The 22508-nt window shown below is 38.9% G+C and overlaps 1 protein-coding gene across 2 annotated transcripts; it reads left to right on the forward strand.

Annotated features, from left to right (window-relative positions):
• Nucleotides 1-333: 333 nt before the first annotated feature.
• LOC132973786 (endophilin-B2-like) lies at nt 334-22017 on the forward strand. Of its 2 annotated transcripts, XM_061037384.1 has the most exons (12): nt 334-503; nt 1893-2034; nt 2414-2425; nt 9647-9775; nt 10139-10272; nt 11239-11331; nt 13656-13718; nt 16148-16171; nt 17116-17205; nt 18242-18342; nt 20149-20350; nt 21002-22017. In XM_061037384.1, the coding sequence occupies exons 1-12, from the start codon at nt 441-443 to the stop codon at nt 21107-21109; spliced, it is 1161 nt and encodes a 386-aa protein (XP_060893367.1). In that variant the 5' UTR covers nt 334-440; the 3' UTR covers nt 21110-22017. The 2 variants fall into 2 exon arrangements, with proteins under 2 accessions (XP_060893367.1, XP_060893369.1); XM_061037386.1 differs by lacking the exon at nt 2414-2425 and having other exon boundaries at nt 335-503.
• Nucleotides 22018-22508: the final 491 nt, after the last annotated feature.

The raw sequence follows: 22508 nt of genomic DNA on the forward strand, positions 1-22508 counted from the left end.
TTCTAACGTGAAATCAGGAAGTTGGGCACCTAATTCTTTTCCGAGTTTCCAAGTTGTTGTTCAGACTTGAGCAGGTGTTTATGTGCATTGTATAACTTAGAAACTTGTTTTTCCGATGTGTCCGATACAACATGAATGCAGCATGATGTTACAACTAAATGCAAGACGAGTCTAAGTGAAGTCATTGCAATTGTTCATCGACATTTATAAAACAAATGATAAGATTTAACATTTAAAGTGAGTCTAATTGTTTTTAACACATTTTGTGAGACATTAGTTGTTTTTTTTTGTTGTTTTTTACATCGTATTGTGACGTAACAACGCCCAGTCATGGCGGTCACGTGATTGTTGGCGTGGTGCCATCATCACATCCAGCAGCTGGTGTCGTCGGTGTAGTCTGCATCGGTTTGTAACATCAGTAGCTAGTGAGACAAATCAACATGGATTTTAACGTGAAGAAATTGGCCTCAGGTGCCGGACTATTTTTCACACGAGCTGTCCAGGTGCGTAACGTTATACTCGTTCAGAGAGCTGTAGTTCGGCTCCTTTCATTTTGACAGCCAGCTGTTACTAACCATGGTCACGGTACAGTTTCTGACTTTCTGCAGCATAGTTCACTCCCGAGCTAGCGTAACACTCTCGAAAATACAAATCAGCAGGCAAATACTGTAATTAGTAAAATCAGCTACGTCTTGGTAATAGTTTTAGGCCTACATCGTTACTAAACAGCGCAGTCCAGATGCTACAATTGGTTGTGTTGTTAGCCATCAGGTTGACGTTGTCTTTGATGAAAAGCTATCGTAGCGGCGTCTGGTAAATAGTATGAATGGATTAAGTAAAACATAGATTAAGAAATTGTAAACTTTTATTGGTATGGATAAGTTCGACGGGGGACAGGGGACGGAAACTGCTGTCAGTGGAGCAAGAAACGCAGGTCGGGTCGTGAACCGGACCCTTCACGACGTCATGACATCATCACGTCCATTCCTACCTTTTCTCTGTTGATGTACAAAGACTATAGGGCGAGTGATAATAAACCGCAGAGGCCTCTTTAAAAGGTAGCACAAAGTGTAAACAGAATCCTTTACTACAATAACAAACAGGAAAATTAGTAGCAGAGTGGCCTCTTCTATTTATTCTTTCTCTGAACTGCCATCAGACTGTTTAATGAGGAATAAAACACAATGAATACACCTGTATACAGGACAGTTGTATGTGCTGGTATTTTTGGAGCCTTAATTTATTCATCCGGACACTGCACTATAACTGAGTCATTCACTGAACAAAAATGGTTGTAATGTATGCCTACCGTATTATAGCCACTGCCGCTCTTTAAACATTTTTATTCTATCTATCTATCTATCTCTCTCTCTCTCTCTCTATCTATCGTATTCTAATTGGCATTGATCACGTTCATTGAGCTAGCTCTTTTATTAAAGCAGACCAATAAGCTTAGTCTCCATATCCTCTTATTGTTATTGATAAGTATTCAGCGTACATTTTGTCTATCCTCTTATCATAAAAACTGTATCATACTTTCTGTCAATATGATAGAGAGAACATTATGACATAAGTTAGACTTATAATGTTGTTTACAGTTAATGTAAAATTCAATACAGAGTCCCTCTACCCAATAGTAAATATAGTAATTATGTGGGAAATTATATAAACCCGGGGGAGACAGGAAGTGTGTCTCAGGAGTTCACCCTGGAGACCTGTGTGTGTGTGTGTGTGTGTGTGTGTGTGTGTGTGTGTGTGTGTGTGTGTGTGTGTGTGTGTGTGTGTGTGTGTGTGTGTGTGTGTGTGTGTGTGTGTGTGTGTGTGTGTGTGTGTGTGTGTGTGTGTGTGTGTGTGTGTGTGTGTGTGTGTGTGTGTGTGTGTGTGTGTGTCAGTTCACAGAGGAGAAGTTGGGCCAGGCGGAGAAGACTGAGTTGGATGCCCACTTTGAGAGCCTGATGAGCCGCGCAGACTGCACCAAACTCTGGACTGAGAAGATTTACAGACAGACTGAGGTCCTGCTGCAGCCAAACCCAAGTAAGACATCAATACAGCCACCCTGAAAAGTAGAGAGGGACGGTTTATTATAGACTGCATTATATTCTATTCAAGCACAGTCACTCCTGTCCTGATTTATTTTACTTCTAAATAAATAAATAAAAAAAAACTTGTTAAAAAGCAACATATAACAATGAGCTCATCTATGACAAACTCCTAATGGTTAGTGTTCTTATTAAATAGAGATTCAGTTGAAGATGTTTGCAATGTGATGCCAAACAGTTAAACTACTTAATGTACTCAATAATAAGGATATATATATATATATATATATATATATACATATATATATATATATGGAGGGACGTACTGGAGTAGGGAGCTCTAACTTGTGACTTTTTGATTCTCCATGCTACAGTCGATCACACTGGTGAGTATCAGTCTCCCTGTTTTAGTGCTCTGCTGTAGAAACTCTCCATGCCTTTTACTATCACTCCAGAGAAGTAGACGATGAGCATTGAGATCAAATCAGCACTGAGCCTCTCTTTGATTTAATTTAACCTCTTTTTTTATTCATCTTTTCTATATTTATAGTGGTGTTTCATTCTGTCTTCATATTGTAAGAATGATATGTATGTCTGCGTTATATCACGACTAAAAGTAGCTTCATCATCTCTCTTTCTTTGATCAAATTTAAACGTCAAAGTAACATGATTCATTAGTTTAGAATCGCATTTTAAGGAAATCAGAACCAAAGATTTATTTGTCATTTTGCTATTTTTTGAACATGTTTCCTGAAGGTATGGACAGAAACAAACCACTGTGTATATTTGTTATCCTTTCTTTCATGAACTCATCAAACACAGCTTAAGGAACTAGAGCTCATTGTGCAGGGTGTTTGCTTTCTCTACCTTTAGAAATGTATCTTTCATTTCTACCACTTCCATAGTTCACTTATCCTTACGTCTTATTTCATCTCATCATCCCTGACGAGCTGATCTGACACGCTCATAACCCTCCTCTGGTCACTTAGCAACCTGTGAAGTGTGTTGTGATGTCTGTGTTTGTGGACTTTTTTTATGATACTTCCAACTTTTCATGCAAACAAGTTGATTTCTGTCGTGTAGACTCAGTTTTCCACAAGTATCATGCACCAATTGTCAGCTGGCTATAATGTATTTATCCTTAATTCTAAGTAAATCTCCTGCACCACTTTGTTCACAACCATTTCATAACCATTTTCACTACTATGTCATTTACTGAAGAAAAGGACGGTACAGACAAATGTGGATTTGTTCCAACTATGTGAGCCAAGAATAAACATGATACCCAAGAATAAAACAAATACAGTTCATAAAGTATCAGAGAAACAACTTTCACAGACTATTAAGTACACTGAAGACGTCCTGATCAAGCTATCCTCGAATGTTTAGTGTTTCTTCTAATTTATAGAATAAATATTCTGTACATATGGAGGGAGCAGGCATGGCACAGTATTAAATACAAATGTAGGTCATCTACATGTTGTGTTGTCATGTGAGCTTAATGGAAAGATATGACACTACAGATAGTTAAATCAGTTTGTTCCTGGGGAACGTGAACATCCTGGCTTCTACTTATTCTCTGCACTGTGTACTTGTGGAAAACAGGTTTCCTTTAAATCCAGATTTTTCATTCTGTAGACTGAACTCATCCATTATTATTCAACCCTCATGACAAAAATTAGACTTTGGTGGTATGTTGTTCAAAAAAGGTTTGATATCTACTGAATTATATCATAAGTGATCTTACTATCTGATCAGACATTAAGGAAACATGTTATGTTGAAGTGCTGGCTTCTCTGACAACAATGCAGTAGCCAGTATGTCCTCCTTCTAACTTTAGATTCTGGTCCTGAATGCTCTGGATTTGTTTGGACCAGAGAAGGTAGGCGGTTTTTAGACACCCCCACACACAGCCGTTTTGGACGCCCCTCGGTTTGCCAGATATGAGAGCAGTTATCAGGTCAACAGGTGTTGCAGTGATGGAAGCAGCAAGAGAAATGGTTCAGATAGAAGTGATTGTACCCGACCTAAAAAGCCTCTGCATGTTTCTAATAAGCTCCACGAGCAGAAACGTGCTCAAACTAGGATCAATATTGGAGATGCTTTTGAAAAATGGAGAGCGGTTAGAACACAGAAAGGTTTACAGACCCATACAGAGCTGGATAAACACTGAAGCTTCAGTCTCCACCACATGGTGACCTGCGTGATCATCGACTCTAGAGAGGAGGGGGAGGGGGGAGACAGCTCTCTCATGTTTTGAATTCAGACTGCAGTACCCATTTTAAACACTAGGTGTCAGAGTTACATAGTTTAAATAAATACTTTGTGGTGTAACATGTTATTGTTACTGTTACTTAGTATTATTGTAGTGATTAAAAATCAAATATATAGAAAAAAGGTTTCTTGCTGTTCAGTGAAATTAGTGTTTTTCAAGAGCATTTAACACATGAACAGGACTACATGTCATGGTCTGTTTAGGACTGTGTCTGTTAACAACAATGAGCTAATATAGCTTTCAATGACCCCTTTCATGTCAGTCATTAGATCCGGTGTTAATGGGAAAAAAGTTTATTTTTGAACGTATTTGGGTATAAAAACAAGGATACCACCCAGGCCTAATCCAACTCCTCATCATGTCATTTGTAGGTCTTACGTGTTAAATATGGGTTGGACATTTAAAGAGCACCTGTCCTCTCTTATTGCTCACTTATGAAGCTCATAATGTTGGGCTGTGTCAGAGGTCTGATTCCAATCCATTACATCTTTATTACCATAGTGGAGTGTTTTTTTTTTTTTTACTGAATCAGCTCACTACAAAACATGGACGAAATAACAAACCTTACCTAACACTGTGTCTGTTCTCTGTTGAAAAGTCAGAAGCATTGGTTCAGTTTGATTTCTTTGTCTATTAAGAAGCACTCTCTGTTGTGCCATTAATTCTGTTAGTGAGAGTATCTTCTCTTACAAGCATCACTTCTGTTGCACCTGTTGTAAGGTGTGTGTGTTATTTTGTATCCCCATGTTTTCCCAAGTAACTATTCACAGTTCCAATTTAGAACAGCAGATACTGATTTCAATAGAAAATGTGTGATAGAATTTGTGTTATTTGAAACATTCTGCCAGATACATCCTAATAATGGTCGTTTGTAGGGATGTAAAGATACCTCAGAATGACAATTTGAATCGATTTATAAAAAGATATATTGTAATTTTCCCGTTTTAAAGGTCACATATTATGCAAAATACACTTTACCCTGTTTTTTTTACCACTATTACGAGTCCCTAATCTGTCTACCCCCCCCCCCCCCCCCCCCCCCCCAACAAACAGTTTGGAGATTTTCCCTTTATGACATCACAAAGGGCAGTAACCCCTCCCCCAGGTGGGTGACACTCCCACAGCTAGGTGTTTGTTCTGCCCTCTGAGTCTGCCTTCTCACTGTTAACAATAGGGCATGGAGCGAGAAAGCACAAGTCACTAAGCCCTTCCAGAGAGGGGGCGTGGTCAGACACAGCTCATTTGCATTTAAAGCTACAGACACAGAAACAGCCTGTTCTGAGCAGGGCTGACCAGAAACAGGCTGCAAAAGAGATGTTCCCTATTTGTGCTTTACACAAATTTGTATGATTTAGGGGTTCTCCAGACCATGGACCCCTTTCAGGTGAGAAATATTTCCAAGGACCCCATCATTATCCTAACGTTGATAAGCATATATTAATACTGTGTTAATGTACTATGTAGTACCGGTACTTTGCAACGATAGAATTAGGCTACATTTATAATTTCCAAGTAATTCATTTTATAAACTTCGAGAAAATGAACATCGCAAGATTGACATATTCTTAATTTTAATCCAGAAATGTTGTCATGTATTCTAAAACTGACTTTCAGTAAGTGATTTAACTTTAAAGATGAATTATTTGCTATTTCAAATCACTGGCAGGAAGCTCTGAACAAACCACAGAATTTACTTAACAGTGTTTCAAAACACACATTAAGCTTTATCAAAGAAGATTTTGATTAAAATATTTACCTTACTCTTATATATATTCTTATGTCAAAGAATGCACAAATATTCAGCAGACCCCTGGGGGTCCAGGGACCACACTTTGAGAATAAATAACAAAAAGATAAAAATAATATTTACCCAAAGTTTCCGAAGAAACTTTTTGTAAGATATCATCAGTTTTATATTAAATAAATATAAATTGTTTAATTAGTAACTGGACAACGTCAAAATTAAAAAGTATTACTTCTATTTGTGAAGAAAATTATTTGTAACCGTTTTGCCTTCATTGGATTGGAGAGGTGAAGAGAGACAGGACATGTTGACCTAACCACTAGGCTATCTGGCACCCTAAAACCCTTTTATTGAATGGAAAATAACACAAAGACAACATGTCAAATGTTGAAACTATTTGGAAAATTATAATTTCAACTAAATATTGTGTTTCAGTGTTTTTAAATCATTGCATTCTGTTTTAATTTACATTTTACAAAACATCCCAACTTTAAATGAAATGGGGTTGTTTTTGTAGAAGTGGGAGATAAACGTCTTATGTTAGTTATTCTTTGCTAACACAAGTTTTCGTACTGATTTCTTTACTGCGTTTTTTTCTGAGCCCCAGCGTCTTTTTTTTTCAATGAGTAGAGAGCGTTTGCAGCAGAAAGCAGTCATCTGGAGAAAAAGTGCAGCGCCCAGCATCCTTTTTCACAGCGCTCTGCCTGTTTTGTGCGGCCGCTTCAATGAAAATCTTTCAATTTTAGAAAGGCACTGTTGACGTCACCGGCGCTCTTTCCCAAATTTATGATATTCCCTGTAGTTTTGCAGCCTATGGATCGTGTCTTGTATCCACAACTTCGTTGCTTCATGTCTGATTGGAAAATAAACAATCTAAAATAAAAAAACATACAGTAAAAAGTAACGGAGCAATGTCGGTCATACAGACTGTTGTCATAGAGACAGGACAGACGTGCAATGCTTTTCTTCTCAGCGCACAAACGCTTCATGCAAGCGCCTCTGAGCGCACGGACCAGCGCTTTTCTGCCTGGAAAAAAACGCTATGTGGACACAGGGCCTTAAACTCCTTAACAACAGTATAGCAAAAGTATGTGAAGCAGCACCTGTATCAGCTACAACATCAACATTCAAAGATACCAATTATAAAGGTTGATGTAAAAAGAAATTGAACTGCACTGATTTTTGGCCAATGTGACTTTTCAAAGGCACCCAGAGGGACTGCTTTCTTAAAGGTCCCATATTATGCTTTTTCTGGTTTTATATGCTCTTTAGTGTGTTTTCCAAGTGTCCTGTGCATGTTTAGGCACATCTATGTGCAAAAATTCAAAGTCCGCGGAAACGCAGCTTCTCCTACCTCCTCCTGTTAGCTGTAGCATTAGCGGCATGTAACGCTCGGTTCTAGCCCCCCTCGATAAAAAATTTACAGTGCGGCGTCATTGTCAGTGTGAGATCACTGATCTAAGTCCATTGGCTCGTTGTGGCAAGCCCAGCAGCTCATGTTGAAATTTCTGAGAAGCGTGCTGAGCAACTGACCAATAACGACAGAGCGGATCGGCAGACCAATTCAAGCAGACTTGGCCCACATGGGGTCTAACAGTGGGGGCTCAGCAGAGTGTAGCTGACGGACTCAGAGCGTAGAGGGAGCAAGGAGGAGCAGTACATGAAAACAGACACTTTTTTTCGAACTTTATCTATTGTGAACATACAAAAGTAGGTACATAGATTAAATATACGAACCCCAAAAAGGGCATAATATGGGCTCTTTAAACACCACTATATTGAAGAATATGTAACATTATTATACAATCTTCTGTTAAACAATTGTAATGTGGGCCCACTGTCTGTTCAGCAATGATTCTCGGTTACATGATCTGCATACAGTGCTCAGGATAAACTAAACAATTAGGTTGGAGCATGCTGTGCTTAATAAACTTCACAGAGACAAAATATTCAATCATTCACACCAATGTGTCCAATTTTTTAATATAAAAGACAAAGTCAAATCATAGGAGTATATCAGTGATGTATTGTTATATGGCTGCTTTTATACATAGATAGAACTTAGTCCACTATCTGGCTGAAAAACACTAAACCAGTGAACAGTTACACTTTCACCACAAATCCCCAGTTCATAAGGTTTCTGTGGCAAAGGTGTAAGCACATCACTGGCACATTTTGCATCTAGACCATTAGCTTTCCTTTAACCTCTGTTTTTGTCTTCATTGACTCCAATACAACACTTGGTGAACACTTGCTTGTTCACCAGCCTCCCTGTCATTCTGGTTTACTGAGCGAAATATGTTCAGTATGTTTCATATCAACTGTCCACAGGGCTCAATGGGAGTGTCTGGGGAAGCTTCATGTTAAAAGATAAAACAATTATCCAAAAGAAGCCTATTTCAAATAAAACACAAGTTACTTGTGAATGAAATGATAAGCTCTCAGAAGACACCCCTCATCCCAAATATGCCCCTACTGACTAGTCACATAACCTTCCTTAAAGCAACTAGTAGCCAGCGCAACCAAAACAGCGTTGCCACCTTCAACATGTGAGTTAGCCGGGTAGTGAGTTAGCTAGGTAGTGAGTTAGCTAGGTTGTGAGGTAACCAGGTAGTGAGTTAGCCAGGTACGGATTTAGCCAGCCAATGAGTTTGCTAGGTAGTGAGTTAGCCAGGTAGTGAGCTAGCCAGGTAGTGAGCTAGCCATGTAGTGAGTTAGCCAGGTAGTGAGCTAGCCAGGTAGTGAGTTAGCCAGGTAGTAAGTTAGCCATGTAGTGAGTTAGCCATGTAGTGAGCTAGCCAGGTAGTGAGCTAGCCAGGTAGTGAGTTAGCCAGGTAGTGAGTTAGCCAGGCAGTGAGTTAGCCAGGTAGTGAGTTAGCCATGTAGTGAGCTAGCCAGGTAGTGAGTTAGCCATGTAGTGAGTTAGCCAGGCAGTGACAATGCCGTTACTACCACCCTACCCCTTCTGGCCCACCAACTCAACCGCGTAGACTTATGGCAGTCCCCTGACACATCGTGGAGGCGTGAAAGTAAACTTCAGCGTCTCAGAGCCACCCCTCTCCATGTTGGCTCCAACCACCCACTACTCAAGTGGGAACCTCCCTTCAACAGTTTTTTGTCCAATTAGTCCAACTAATTTTAAGTTTAATATAGAAGAGTCATGTTCTCATTCTCATCTCAGACCCCTGAGGGTCAGTAATACACATGAGAATATTTTTGGGGTCTGGTATTTTTCTAATTACTGAGAGGAAGGGGCGGACTGGGATAATATTTCAGGCCGGGATTTTGACTCCGTCCCATGCCACCGTCTCTATTGGGTTGGCTAACTGTGTCCCCAGTTCTACGGCAACTTGCTGAGCACGATATACCAACAGCAAGAGTCGCATTCTAAATGATGATGTGTACATTCAGAGAGGTCTATTTACTCATTCTATCTGTTCACATTGACTGCTCAAATAGACCATCAGGCCACCAGGAAATACCCCCCTGCTCCTGAGTCCACACCTGAGAGAGGGATCAGTATACTCAGAGTTTCAGATGCTTTGTTTGTGCCACCGACTTATTCTCTTTTCCTGGCTTTCTCTGCAGGTGCCAGAATTGAGGAATTTCTTTATGAAAAGTTGGACAGGAAGGCGCCATCCAGAATTACCAATGCAGAGCTGTTGGGTCAATATATGCAGGATGCAGCGAAGGAATTTGGTCCTGGTACTCCATACGGTTAGTATTCAAGAAGTTCAAAACAAGCATCAAGGGTTCAAAAGTAACATTTGCAGAAACCATCGCAGTCGCCATTGGATTATCCTTAACACATCTAAAGATGGTCTGGGTTGCCAGGTTTATTTACACTGACACCACATTCCTATGAAAACTGTCCATCCATCATGATGAAAGGTGACCTCACTCCTCCCTATCTTAAGCTGCCTGTCAAAAAAATACACCAAAATCTGCTAGCTTCACCTCACTAATAAAATGTAAAAACTGTGTCTATAAAATGAACGACATTTGATTAAATAAAGAATACATTGCAAAATACATTTTATAAAACTCTGTGGTAATGGAATTAAATCTTGTTTCTTCCAGGTAGCACTTTGATCGAGGTGGGAGAATTTGAGAGGAGATTAGGAGCAGCAGAGAGGGAGTTCCTACAGACATCAGCAATCAGCTTTCTCACCCCGCTCAGGAACTTTCTGGAAGGAGACTGGAGGACCATTTCAGTGAGTCTGAGACCTCACACTGACACAACAGAACGGCCGTTCACTGTAGTCTTCTATGTCTAAGTCAGAGTGATTTATACCTTCAAAAACTTTATATCAGTAAAAGCTTTTCATGTTTTCAGCTAGTGGAATTAAATAATCGTGATAACAACAAATGTATCTTGATTATTCTGCCTGCCCTGAAGACAGATCCAGTTCTTTGATTGTTTAAGGCCTATATTAAAATAGCCTGACATACTTTTAATTTATTACATAATGATGATGATATGATATAATTCATAAAATGAGTTTGTCAGTGAAAAGTTTCTATGGTACTCTTAATGTTTGTTATTTGTGTTCAAACTGATATTATATGTTATCACATAAACAAATGACTTAATCAACAGAAATTGGAAGTGAGACAAATTTTAATGGTATTTATTTGATGAATAAAAAGAAACCAAACGTTTTGATTATACAGCTAATTGAATTTTTTTTAACAAAAAAAAATATTAAAAATTTCCTTGAAGTTTTACATTATTAAACTGGGACCTTGTATGTCTGACAGAGTCGACCAAATTTATGTCCTCAGCAGCAGAAAATGCTTTTTTAGAAAAAAATTAACCACAGGGAGTTTGGCCCATTACAAGGTTTAATAGCTAAGACTTTGATCTTAAAAAAAAAAAAAAAATCTTCTCCGCACACTTGACGAGTACAAATGAAATAACACACCCAAAATAGATTTTTCTCCCAATTCTCAAGAATGAGTGTTACATAGAAACGTTCTAGACAAACTTGACTATATATCACATTTTCTCTCTTCATGTATAATATTTTTCCCCCCCAACTTTAATAAGTGTGGCCACCAGAGGGCAGCAGGACACTTTGCTTTTGATTGTGTCATGCTGGCACTGCTTACATTGGCTGTGGATGCTCACTGCTCAGCTCCACTGCTGCCACTGATTATGTCATTTTGTGTGTACTCAGAAAGAACGCCGCCTTCTGGAGAACCTTCGCCTGGACCTGGACGCCTGCAAGGCCCGTCTGAAGAAGGCCAAGCAGGCTGAGGCTAAAGCTGCTGTGAGTCATTTTAGTGAATCCCATGTTCAATTCTCATCTCCCTCACTCATTAATCACTAATTTAATTAAAGCTTTTGTTGGTGCCGCCATAACCCCTGACTAACTGTCTGTATGTGCATAACCTTTGCAGTGCGAGGGTGAAGTGAGTATCAAAGACATTCTTTCAGTATGTTGCAACATGTTGGGTTGTTTTTCTGTCTCTTTTGCTTTATATCTTTTCCTTCAAGTTATTGGTTGCAAGAAACCAATAGTTAAAAAACTCAGCAATGGACTGAAAAACAACCTGGACCTGATTCTGCTTCAGCTTTATTCATTCTTCGGCGTTAGACCTTTTTAAAATAGAATCATACACAGTTTATGGCGCTGCTGTGACTGCAGTAGGCACGGACGTTTTGTACTTTTTTTCTTCAGAATTCTGCAAAAAAATAAAATAAAAAATTGATTTGCAGACTTTGTACGACACAAGTACAAACTAATTCAAATGCCTGAACTAAAAGCTACTATGACAGCATACCTTTCTTATTTGAATATGATCGAGGCGTAAATGTGCCCTCTTGTGTGTTTTTTAAGTGTCTTCTTGTTTCACTGTTAGGTTTTTAAAAAGTCTGACTGTAACTCAACTTTTGATTTCAGTGCAGCACTAAAATGACTGCTGACTGATAAAGTCAGACTTTTGTGACATCATTGCATGTTGGCATGCGCATGATAAACAAACTCCTCCTGACTGGCCTTGAAGCTTGTAATACATCTGACTGTTTTTTTTATAGGACGGATTAGTCAGCTCGGTAAATTACCCAGATCAGTCACTAGTTTCTGTGTTGCTGGAGACAATGTTTACAAACAGCAGAATTACATCACCTCTCTGCACCTTTCTTTTATCAGTTCAGGCACACCTCAAGAGAAGGTATTCCTGCAAGTATTACCTAGAAACAACCCCTCCCGTGTATGCAGTTGGCTTCAGCCCAATACTGCACTTTGAAATAAGAAATTACTAATTATCAATCCATCATGTTTTAAACGAGGGTCTCTACATTTTCAAACATATTTTAGGGTCTAAATGGCTCCTAGGTACAAATCAACTAGTGGATGACTACGAACACCCTAAAGACTTCAATTTAAACTTTCAGTGCAAATTCTCCTGGTTTATGTTCTTCCACTTAAAGTGTTTGCCCCTCTCAGGCTCGGTTTGTTATTTGAAGGGAACATAACAGAGATGTAGCTCTTTGGTTAAGAGTAGAATTGTTTCTTTTAAAGTGAGAATCACTGTTTTGCTACTTCACTCGGCTGCCTCGACTGATTGTTTTTCTTTGCTGTTCAACACAACATCTGTTCAACACAACGCCTTCAGGCTGCTCGCTGAAGCTGAACTTCTTGAACCTTTACAACGACAACTTTCGTAAAAAATACAAGGTGTCATGAATTAAAAAATACCAAAAATCCTCCTTAAGGTCAGGGCCCAGATTCACAAAACTTTCTTAAGAAAACAAAAAAAGGTCTTAAGTGCTGTTTTCTTCTTGACTTCAGTCTTAAGACAAAAGTTAAGAAGATTTGATATTCATGTATGAAGTGTGTATTTATTTTCTTAACGTTCTTCTTATGTTTCTTCCAAAAAAAATAAACTTAAGAAGAAACAAGATTCTTGAAATCAAATCTTCGTGATGTTCTTCGTAACTTTTAAGATCACACTACACCTGTCCTAAAATTGTTAGCGTGAAAAGGTACGCCTCTAAATTTATTCATGTAAACACATTTCAGACAATTGATTTGGATTTTCAGTTTTACTAAATGTGTCTAACGTTTATTTTTAATTTGAGCTTGACACTGTTGTTTTTGCTTTAAGTCTCATGTCTCAAATGAGCAAATTTGACAGCTAACTTTAATCTAATTTGCCTTTACCCAAAGAAACTAACTCATGTTGAAACCTTTTTTTAACTACCGACAGACAGCAATAATAATGACAAGCATGCTTATTTTAATATACTGAAATAACATCTTGAAGTTAGTAAGAAATGAAACAGTTCTTAGGAAAATAATCAAGAATGAGACGTAAGAAGATTCTTAAGAACGTCTTAACTTTATTATGAAGAATCGTCCTCATTTTTATCTGAAGAAAATCTATGTGAATCCGGCCCCCTTCTACTGTGTGTCTGACTAAACTCCAAATACAAGCTTGACCAGATTACTGACTGGAGTGCGTATCGATCTTCCACGAGACACTCATTATATCTTAATTTCTGGAGTGAACTGAAGCATGTTGACTGTGCGATAGAATAAGTGTTGACTAACAGTAACCTTTAACATTTTTACATTTACTTTCACTGTAGATGGCTCCAGACTTCCAGGAGACTAGACCTCGTAACTACGTGCTTTCTGCAAGTGCTTCTGCGGTAAGAACACAGATCTCTGACTTAAGCACTTTCACACTGATGTAAACTGTGCCGGCTCCTGTGTACATACTAGGGGTGCAAAGGAGTACTCGGGTACCCGGTACTCGTTCATTAAATAATAATCAGTTACAAAAAGTCCACATTTTTGTAAATGTTTCTTGTTGCATTGTGGGTTCTAGGATAGGCCTAATTCAAAACAGAAAAAAAGGAGCACGAGCGCAAAAAGAAAATAGATGACAAACAAAGCACTGATAAAGGCTCTGTGCTGAAACGCGTCCGTTGTTGATCCGTACGCTGCTACCCTAACAAAAATATCCCTTTAATTAACCCCCCTATGAATTCACAATGAACAAAAAGTCCCAAACAAACAAAATATGCAATATGATCTATGAAAGTTCAGTTCAAATTGTCTTTTTAGTCCACAGAAAAAGAAGGACTTTCACTTTGCAATTAACGTTTTACCCTCGCCAAACCAATGACGTTTGATCATCCAGGACAGAGCAGCATAACGAGATGTTTTCCTATATTTTGGAATTTTAGATGAATATTCTTTTAATAACTACAAAACGGAACAACCTTATAGGGAGACAGAGCTCATAGCGGACGGAGGAGCGAGATTGAGCGAGTGTGTCATTACGCACAGAGGAGAAAGATGAAACAGTTCACCTGTTCTATTGTAACTTCATTTCCCAGAGTAAAGTGTGCTCTACACTGCAGACTGTAGTCTTTGTTAACACAATGTTGCTGTCAAAACAGCTTCAACGTGCGATGAGTGCGCATTGATGTCTGCGCGTCCGCTCGCCACACTCACTGCTCTAATTATAATGAAGTGTTAAAACGGTCATAACACGTCTGTGTGAATTTTTATTTGAGGTTTGCTGTCTGTTGAAGTAAGAAGTGTCATATTTGAATGTTAATACAAAGGCCTCTTTCTAACAATTATTAAAATCCCGAAGATTCAAATTAATCAATAGATACAGTCGGCATCGCGTCATAGTTGGGGGCGGGGCCTCCCATGGGGGAAAAGAATCACAGAAAAAAAAGAACTACAAAACGATTACTCGAGTACTCGCTTTAACAACGGGAAGAGTAATCGATTACAGAAAATTTTGCATTTCTGCACCCCTAGTACATACTGTATAGTCTTATCAGAAACAGAGAGTGAAAGGTCAGCAGGAAGAGGTGTGTGTTTTATTATTGTTTAGTCAGAACGCTTAACGTTCTGGTAGGAATGCAGTGCAAGTTGCATAACACACCTGTGTGTCATCCTGTCTGATAATATGTAGTAATGAGAAGTGTTGGCATTAAATTGATAAGAAGCATCCTTCAAGCTCAGAGGGATGTTGCTCATTAACTCTTCATACTCTCTCCCCTGATTTATTGAGCTTTAAGTTGCTAAATTGTTTGCCATGCTTTGAGGAGTTTCCTGAGGTGATCTCAAATGGAAGTATTGTTAATGAGCTAAGATGTGAAAAAACTTTGGGATTTTTGGGGCCGATAGCGATACCATTATTGGTGTGGAAAAAAATTCCGATCCTGATATAAGGGCCCGATATATTTTTTTGGCTCTATCTTTGATCTGTAGCAAGATATAGATATATACATATTTATTGTGTTGGTCCCTCAAATGCTGTTATCAAACAAAAAGATATTTAATGAAGACAAGATAATTTAGTTTTTGAGTGATCAATATAAAAAAAACTACCCTACGTATGTCTATATGTAATTAATTATTTATCGCTTTATTTGTCACTAACGTGGAGATTAAAGGTCACATATGCAAAATACACTTCACCGTGTGTTTCCAACACTAATGTGTCCCTAGTGTGTCTACAAACCCCCCAACTAAGAGAAAAGTCCATCCTCTCCGTCTTTTCCATGCTCCACTTTTCAGAAAATGTGTGCTCAAACAGGCTATTTGAATATTTTCCCTTCATGACATCACAAAGGGCAGTAACCCCTCCCCCAAGTAGTGACACTCCTACAGCTAGGTGTTTGTTCTGCCCTCTGAGTCTGCCTTCTCACTGTAAACAATAGGACATGGAGGGAGAAAGCCCTTCCAGAGAGGGGGCGTGGTCATGCACAGCTCATTTACATATTTAAAGGTACAGACACAGAAACAGTCTGTTCTGAGCAGGGCTGAAATAGAGGGGTTTATAGACATGATCAAATACAGGATCAGAGTGGATTTAGAACAAGAAACTTCACACACGTTTTAAGGAGCTCTGAGACTTATTTACACTGGTTGAAAAGGAGGAGAATGTGTGACCTTTAAATGATGTCCCTCAGTCTTTGTCATGCAGTCACATATTATATAGTCTAATAATGCTGCGCGGGCCTCTCTTTGTATAATCTGTTTGTTTCTTATCGCCCTTTTATAATGTTTTTATTTCTATTTTCTATTTCTTATTTTTCTGTTCTCCTCTCAGCTGTGGAGTGAGGAAGTGGAAAAAGTAAGTACAATAATGTTTTAGTCATGAACTTTAGCCTACCGCCTCTTCTCCAGGACTGAGCATTCCTGAATCTCGTGAATACAAATACATTCAGGAATCTCTCTGTTTGCTTTCTATTTCCAAGCAAGATTGTTAAGCACTGACCGAATGCTTCTGCAGCCCTCCATTCTTTTAACCCTGCCACATTATGTAAACAGATGTTACATGTCAGAATAAAATCAGGGCGAATGAAATGAAATAGAGTGGGACCAGAGGTATGTGCAAGGATAACTCAAACAACATGAACATTCAAATAGAAGATTTGAGTTGTTAATGAATTACTGATGTGTTTTCAAAATTGTGAAATACAGAAAAAGCAGCAGAGTGGTATGGGTTAATGACAATGTGTGATTAACAGAACCACAGAGTGTGAGAATGGACCATGGTTTGCTTTCCAAACAAAGTGTGTGTCAGATCATATCACGTCAAGTTTGTGTTGTTGTTCAAAATACTGTACATTTAATCGTTTCAAGATTTGTCAGTACGTGCAAAATATTACAACAAATGTGTTAAGATTCAGGAACCCTCAGGAATAGCTATTAAATTGATTTAAAAGGGGTAGGATTAGATTCTTCCTACTCCTTTTTGGGCATGTAAGAGCGAATGAAGGACATTTAATTTTCTTTCTCATGTTGTGTATTTATTTTATTTGTTTTCTACATATTTTTAATTTCAGCATTTCTTTGTTTTTGTTTTTGTTTTTTACAGTTCAAAATAAAGAAATCAAATCAAATCTCACTGAGGTTTTAAAGCTCCTATGACATGAAAACTTGGTCCATATATAATATTTCAATGACCTTTATTATCAGCCAACCGTATCTATTACCGGTGCTTATCTTAAAGGATGTCTTTGAAGTCAAATCTGCAAAGGTAATATGTCACTAATGTTCTTTCTGCTGTTTCAGGCTGAACATGAGCTCCGAGTGGCCCAAACAGAGTTTGACCGCCAGGCAGAGGTTACACGGCTGCTTCTGGAGGGCATCAGCAGTACACATGTAAGTCGGCCAATACGACCTCCACTTCATGTATCAGTAACATGATTCAGACTCCCTGTTCACAGACTGGGACACCGATACTACACCATCGCTGAATCATTATGAATGCACAAAGACGTTATGACAGCTGAGCTGAGTAAGGGCTTAAACCCAGTCACACACTTGTTTAACTCCTGGTTGGCAAGTTTTTCACAGCACTTTAGTCCACTCTCAGAGTTGGAAGTAGTGCTGGGAATCTTTGGGTGTCTCACATTTCGATCCGATTTTGATTCTTTGGGGTCTCAATTGGATTCAGAACATATTTTCGATTCAAAATGATTCTGGATTCATGATTCAAAGTCTTTTTTTGAATTAGTAAATACTTCAGGATCTACTCCAGTCATCTGTGAGACTGGCTGAATGTCTTGCTACTCCATTTGGCGTTCTACTGAGTTAAAGAGCTAGCATTAGCACTTAGCACAGAGTGACTGCCAGTGGCTTGCTCTACGGAAGCCGCGAAGTGCGGAAGGCGAGACAGGAGGCATTTGAAAAAAAACAAAAGGTTTTTGGAAGTTATGAATCTACTTAAAATCTCAGAAGATAACAATCTCGATTTTTACATAAATGTATTTTTTTCCCCACCTCCAGTTGGCAGTGTGTGTTTTTTTATTTTTCACTGTGGTTTATTTAGTTTTAGATGCACAGTATGTAAAATCATAATGCAAGTACTCAACAATAAAATATATATAACATAGGTTAAGTCAATTTAAATTAATCTACATATTTTAATGTAAACAGAAGCAAACAAATTCCACTTATTATACCTTTAAGGGTAATCTTTGTGATGTTTAGTTAAGTAGAAGTTAGAAAATTACATTTTGAGTTCCGATTTGTCGTTTTGTCCTGTATTACAGAATCAAGTGACTACTTACACGATGCGTCAGTGATAATAATCCAGTAGTATTATAAAGTATTAAAGTACCCATATTCCTGCATAATGTGGTATAACTTTTTTTTTTAAAATCACATGTGTGTGTGTTTGTTTGTGTGTCTGCAGGTCAACCACTTGCGCTGCCTGCATGAGTTTGTCGAGGCCCAAGCAGCGTACTACAAGCAGTGTCATTTCCACATGCAGGAGCTACAGAAAGAGCTGGGAAGGTGAGAATCAGACGGGAGGTAACGAGGTGGGACTGTCTGCATCACAAAAGTTTCACGTTACTTTACAGGCCCGCCTTTCTTCTTCATACAGACTGCTGTAGAAACGACTTCTCACATAGGAGATGGGCGTATCTTATTAAGATGATGTAGCTGTCTTAACCTTCATTTTTTCTAACGGCCAGCAGGGGGCGACTATACGCGTTGCAAAAAAAACAAAGCTATTGTATGTATTATTGTATGATTTTTTTCTCTCCTTCCAAGTCTTCTATGAAACATTATGATGTTTTCATGTAAATTACGGTTCCATTTAGAGTAATGGAGACAAGAAAGGGCGTGGCTACCTGAAGCTTACAAGTATTTCACACACTGCGACATGTGAGCCAGGATAGAGGAGTAACCATCTACCCTAAATAACCCTGATCAGAGCCCTACTGCAGGCTCAGTGTGAGTGCTTCTCATGGATGAAGGAATGAAGATGTGAAATTGGTGCATCACATTTTTTAATCACATCAATCACATGTTTTTTGTCCCTTTAAGTGCACCGTAGCTAAGCCAATGCCCCGACAGCAGCGTCTCCCTGTAGTCACAGTGACATTGAATGACTCATTTCACTTTAAAAAAAAAAAAAAACCTCCCAGACGGCTCAGTTGACGAGTCAAAAATAAAATCAACCTCATGACATCAAACATTTCACTTTCTTACCATCCTCTTTAGCTGTTTTCATTTAGTTTCTGTAAATAAGAACTTCCTTTTAATATGTGGTTAAGTTAATGTCAAGTTCCTTATTCTCTTTCAAATTAGAAGCAGGAAGTAAAGTACCCAACATTTAGGACCAAGTGGCGACCTCTGGTGTTGAAAAATGAAGCTAATGCAAAATCCTGCAGTTTGTCGAGTGTCCACTAGAGGCTGGCTCCAGGAACACCTGAAGTCACATACACAAAAAATAGGTTTTTACAGCAGAAATAATCATGTTTACAGCCTGGTTAAAAAAACAAAATGGGTATGAGTAGTTATTGTCATCATGGGCACACACTGTACGGGGGATGAATTTTTTTTTTTAAACGGCTCCGTTTTGATTTGATGAACGATAAGTGTTATCCATAGTTAGGTGCATAGCTGACATGATTGACAAGTCAGCGCGATTTAACGGTTCGTCAAGAGGCTTAAAATATTTCTCTTTACCAGTCAGTGCTTTTTGTTGTTGTTGTTGTTGTTGTTGTTGTTTTTCCCATCACCTCAAATCATTTTCACTGTCTCATGCAGCTCTTGTGACGACGTGTGAGTACAACTCGTCACCTTGTTTGCTCATGTGATTTTCTCTTTTCTCTTTCTGTCTTTTGTGGTTGTCAACAAAATAGCCGGTTTGTTTTTTGTTTCAAAACGTCCTAAATACTTATAAACACTAATCACTAAACATCCAGAGTGATGGAGGCTACAGCTCTGAGGAGTAAAAAGGGAAAAGCTGCTCCTCAGACGTGTAGTCTTTTGTCTATGAGGCCTACTTTGTCTCAGCCCCAGTGAGAGAATAGCACTGAAGGGAAAGTGAGTCATGAAATATGTTCATCCTTTTTCAAAGATATTGACTTTAAACGTATTACGTGCAGGAAGAGGGTTTTTATGTTTATTTTTCCATTGAATCCTCTGGGTCATGTGTTGCAGTGATGACGTGCAGTCTGCAGTTGTGTACTTCTTTGTGAATGCCTTGTTTATATTTTTGTCCTTTTGAAAAGTCCCTGCTTTCTGTTATTTGATATATAAGTATTCTCCTGCTCTCTCTCTCTCTCTCTCTCTCTCTCTCTCTCTCAGGCTCCCCAATGCTTTTGCACTGAACTCGACTCCCTCCATGGTTCCTGCTGGCTCTGCAACAGACGGGGACAGCAGCCCCGTGGAGACAGACACTCTGAAGATTGAGGAAGTTCAGGCACCAGCTACGGGAACCCGCAAGGCCAAAGTCCTTTATGATTATGACGCTGCTGACTCAAGTGAGCTCTCCCTTTTAGCTGATGAGGTGAGGTTTCATCATCAAGCTGCTGTTGGCTGCTGGCCAGTAATCTCTCTGAGTATAAGTGTTCAGAATAGCCTCACTCTTGTAATTATAGTTTTTAATTTTATTACAACCTTGTTTTCCCGGTTAACCTTCACTCTGGCTGTCCGTTTGAATATTGGGTGTAAAGCCATTTTCACATTTGCACTCTTGAAAATGTCTTATGTACCCTGAAATCTTCCTGAGGTTCTTGTTTGCACATGCACTCACAGCAGAAGACACTATTCCTACCAGAAACAGTAGATGAAGCCACAGTGTCCTTTACTGTGGTGACAATTAAATCAATGCAACATGTGAATTTGACTTACTCACGGCAAACAAAGAAAGAGTGGAGGAGTACATAACCGCACCCAGAAACATAATGACACACTTTCATTACTTGTAAACTGATCCTTCCTGTTGGAAGTCGACTCACCGGTGAGTGGGTGAAGAATCTGAATACTTTCTGTTGTGTTCTCGATTGGCTCATCTCAACTTCATAAAAAAAATTCAGAAAATTAACTAGGGGGCTGACAGGAAACATTCCAGGAGAATCTGGGGTCAGGGAAGATTTCCAGGGAGTTTTGTGCAATGTTTGAAAGTTACATCTAAAAGTGTGTGTCCTCTGTGTTGCAGCTCATTACAGTTTACACAGTGCCGGGAATGGACTCTGACTGGCTGGTTGGAGAGAGAGGGAACCAGAAAGGAAAAGTGCCTGTCACATACCTGGAGCTGCTCAGCTAAAGAACACACACACATGCTCACACACTCTAACACACTCTAACACACACACACACACACACACACACACACACACACACACACACACACACACACACACACACACACACACACACACACACACACACACACACACACACACACACACACACACACACGTGCATGTGCATGTGTGTGAGTGGGTACTACAAAAAGCCATGAAGATTTTTCATTCACCTTAATTATTTCACACTAACCTGTAACCTTCAGTGTTAGGTTTAACACACACACACACACACACTGACAGCAGGGAGAATGGAGACATTGTTACAGTGAGGAAAATCCCGGAGGTGAAGGTCAACATTCCTTTTAGATTTGTTTTCTGATTTATTATTATGAAGACTTTTTTTTTTCTTCTATTTATTTTATTTGGTATTTATTGTCGTGCATCCAAAAGGTTCAGGTGTAACCTTTACACTGTCGGATATATCGAGTGTTCAAATCCTGTTCTGTTTCTAAAGAAGTCTCCATCCCTGAACCTAAGTAGAAACAACATGATATGGCCTCTTACATTTTAAATAAATATAACATCCAGAAATCACAGGAGAGAACTGCAGCCTGGCAAGAGAGAGAGAAAAATGTGAGGGGGGAGGACCTTTTTTATTTCTTTATTTTGGATCTGACAATAACGGAGACTCTTAATATATAATTATATATTAATAAAAAAACAAAATCAAAGCACAGAGTTGAAATATTGCCAACAATTATAAAGATTTCAGGATTTGAAATGTCGAAGAATAAAGTTAAACCTTCAGCCCGTTTAGGATGTAAATGAAGGTGTTGGAGGAAAACTTGTTTTTGACTTTTTTTTAATTCTCCTTTTATTCTAATCGTCTTTGTCACCTGATTATTGAAAAGCAGAGTGAAACCATCTTCCTCCTCTCGTTGTTTTTGTCTTTCTTCTTGTGCCGGGCACCAACATTCCTCGATTTAAAAAAAAAAAAAAAAAAAGTTTGTTGCACTGATCTTTTCCTGAGTGAAGAACTGTTAAATGATTTTGTCTTTATAGAGGTACGTTCAAAACAAACGTTCGACGCCTCCTCTCCCCGTTAAAGGGGCGATGACGGGTCGAGATCCTTCAGAGTAGTTATTTGAATAGCGTGCATCTCTGTATGACACACACCTCTGATTGAAGACGTGTGATGATTGTGACCTCATCATGACAAATGGCTCCTTCATGCCGCTCATGCCTTTTTATTTAAAATGCAGAAAGAAAAGCTTGACATGTAGTGTTGTAGAACTCCAAATCGGTCTTGGTCTCAAGACCACTTTTTGAAGGTCTCGAAATTCATTTTGACTCGGTCTTGTCTCGGTGTCAGACTGGACGGACTCCGTATTTTATATCCAGACCCGTCAAGACCAC

This window comes from Labrus mixtus, chromosome 5 (genome assembly GCF_963584025.1).
Source record: "Labrus mixtus chromosome 5, fLabMix1.1, whole genome shotgun sequence".
NCBI classification, from domain to species: domain Eukaryota; kingdom Metazoa; phylum Chordata; class Actinopteri; order Labriformes; family Labridae; genus Labrus; species Labrus mixtus.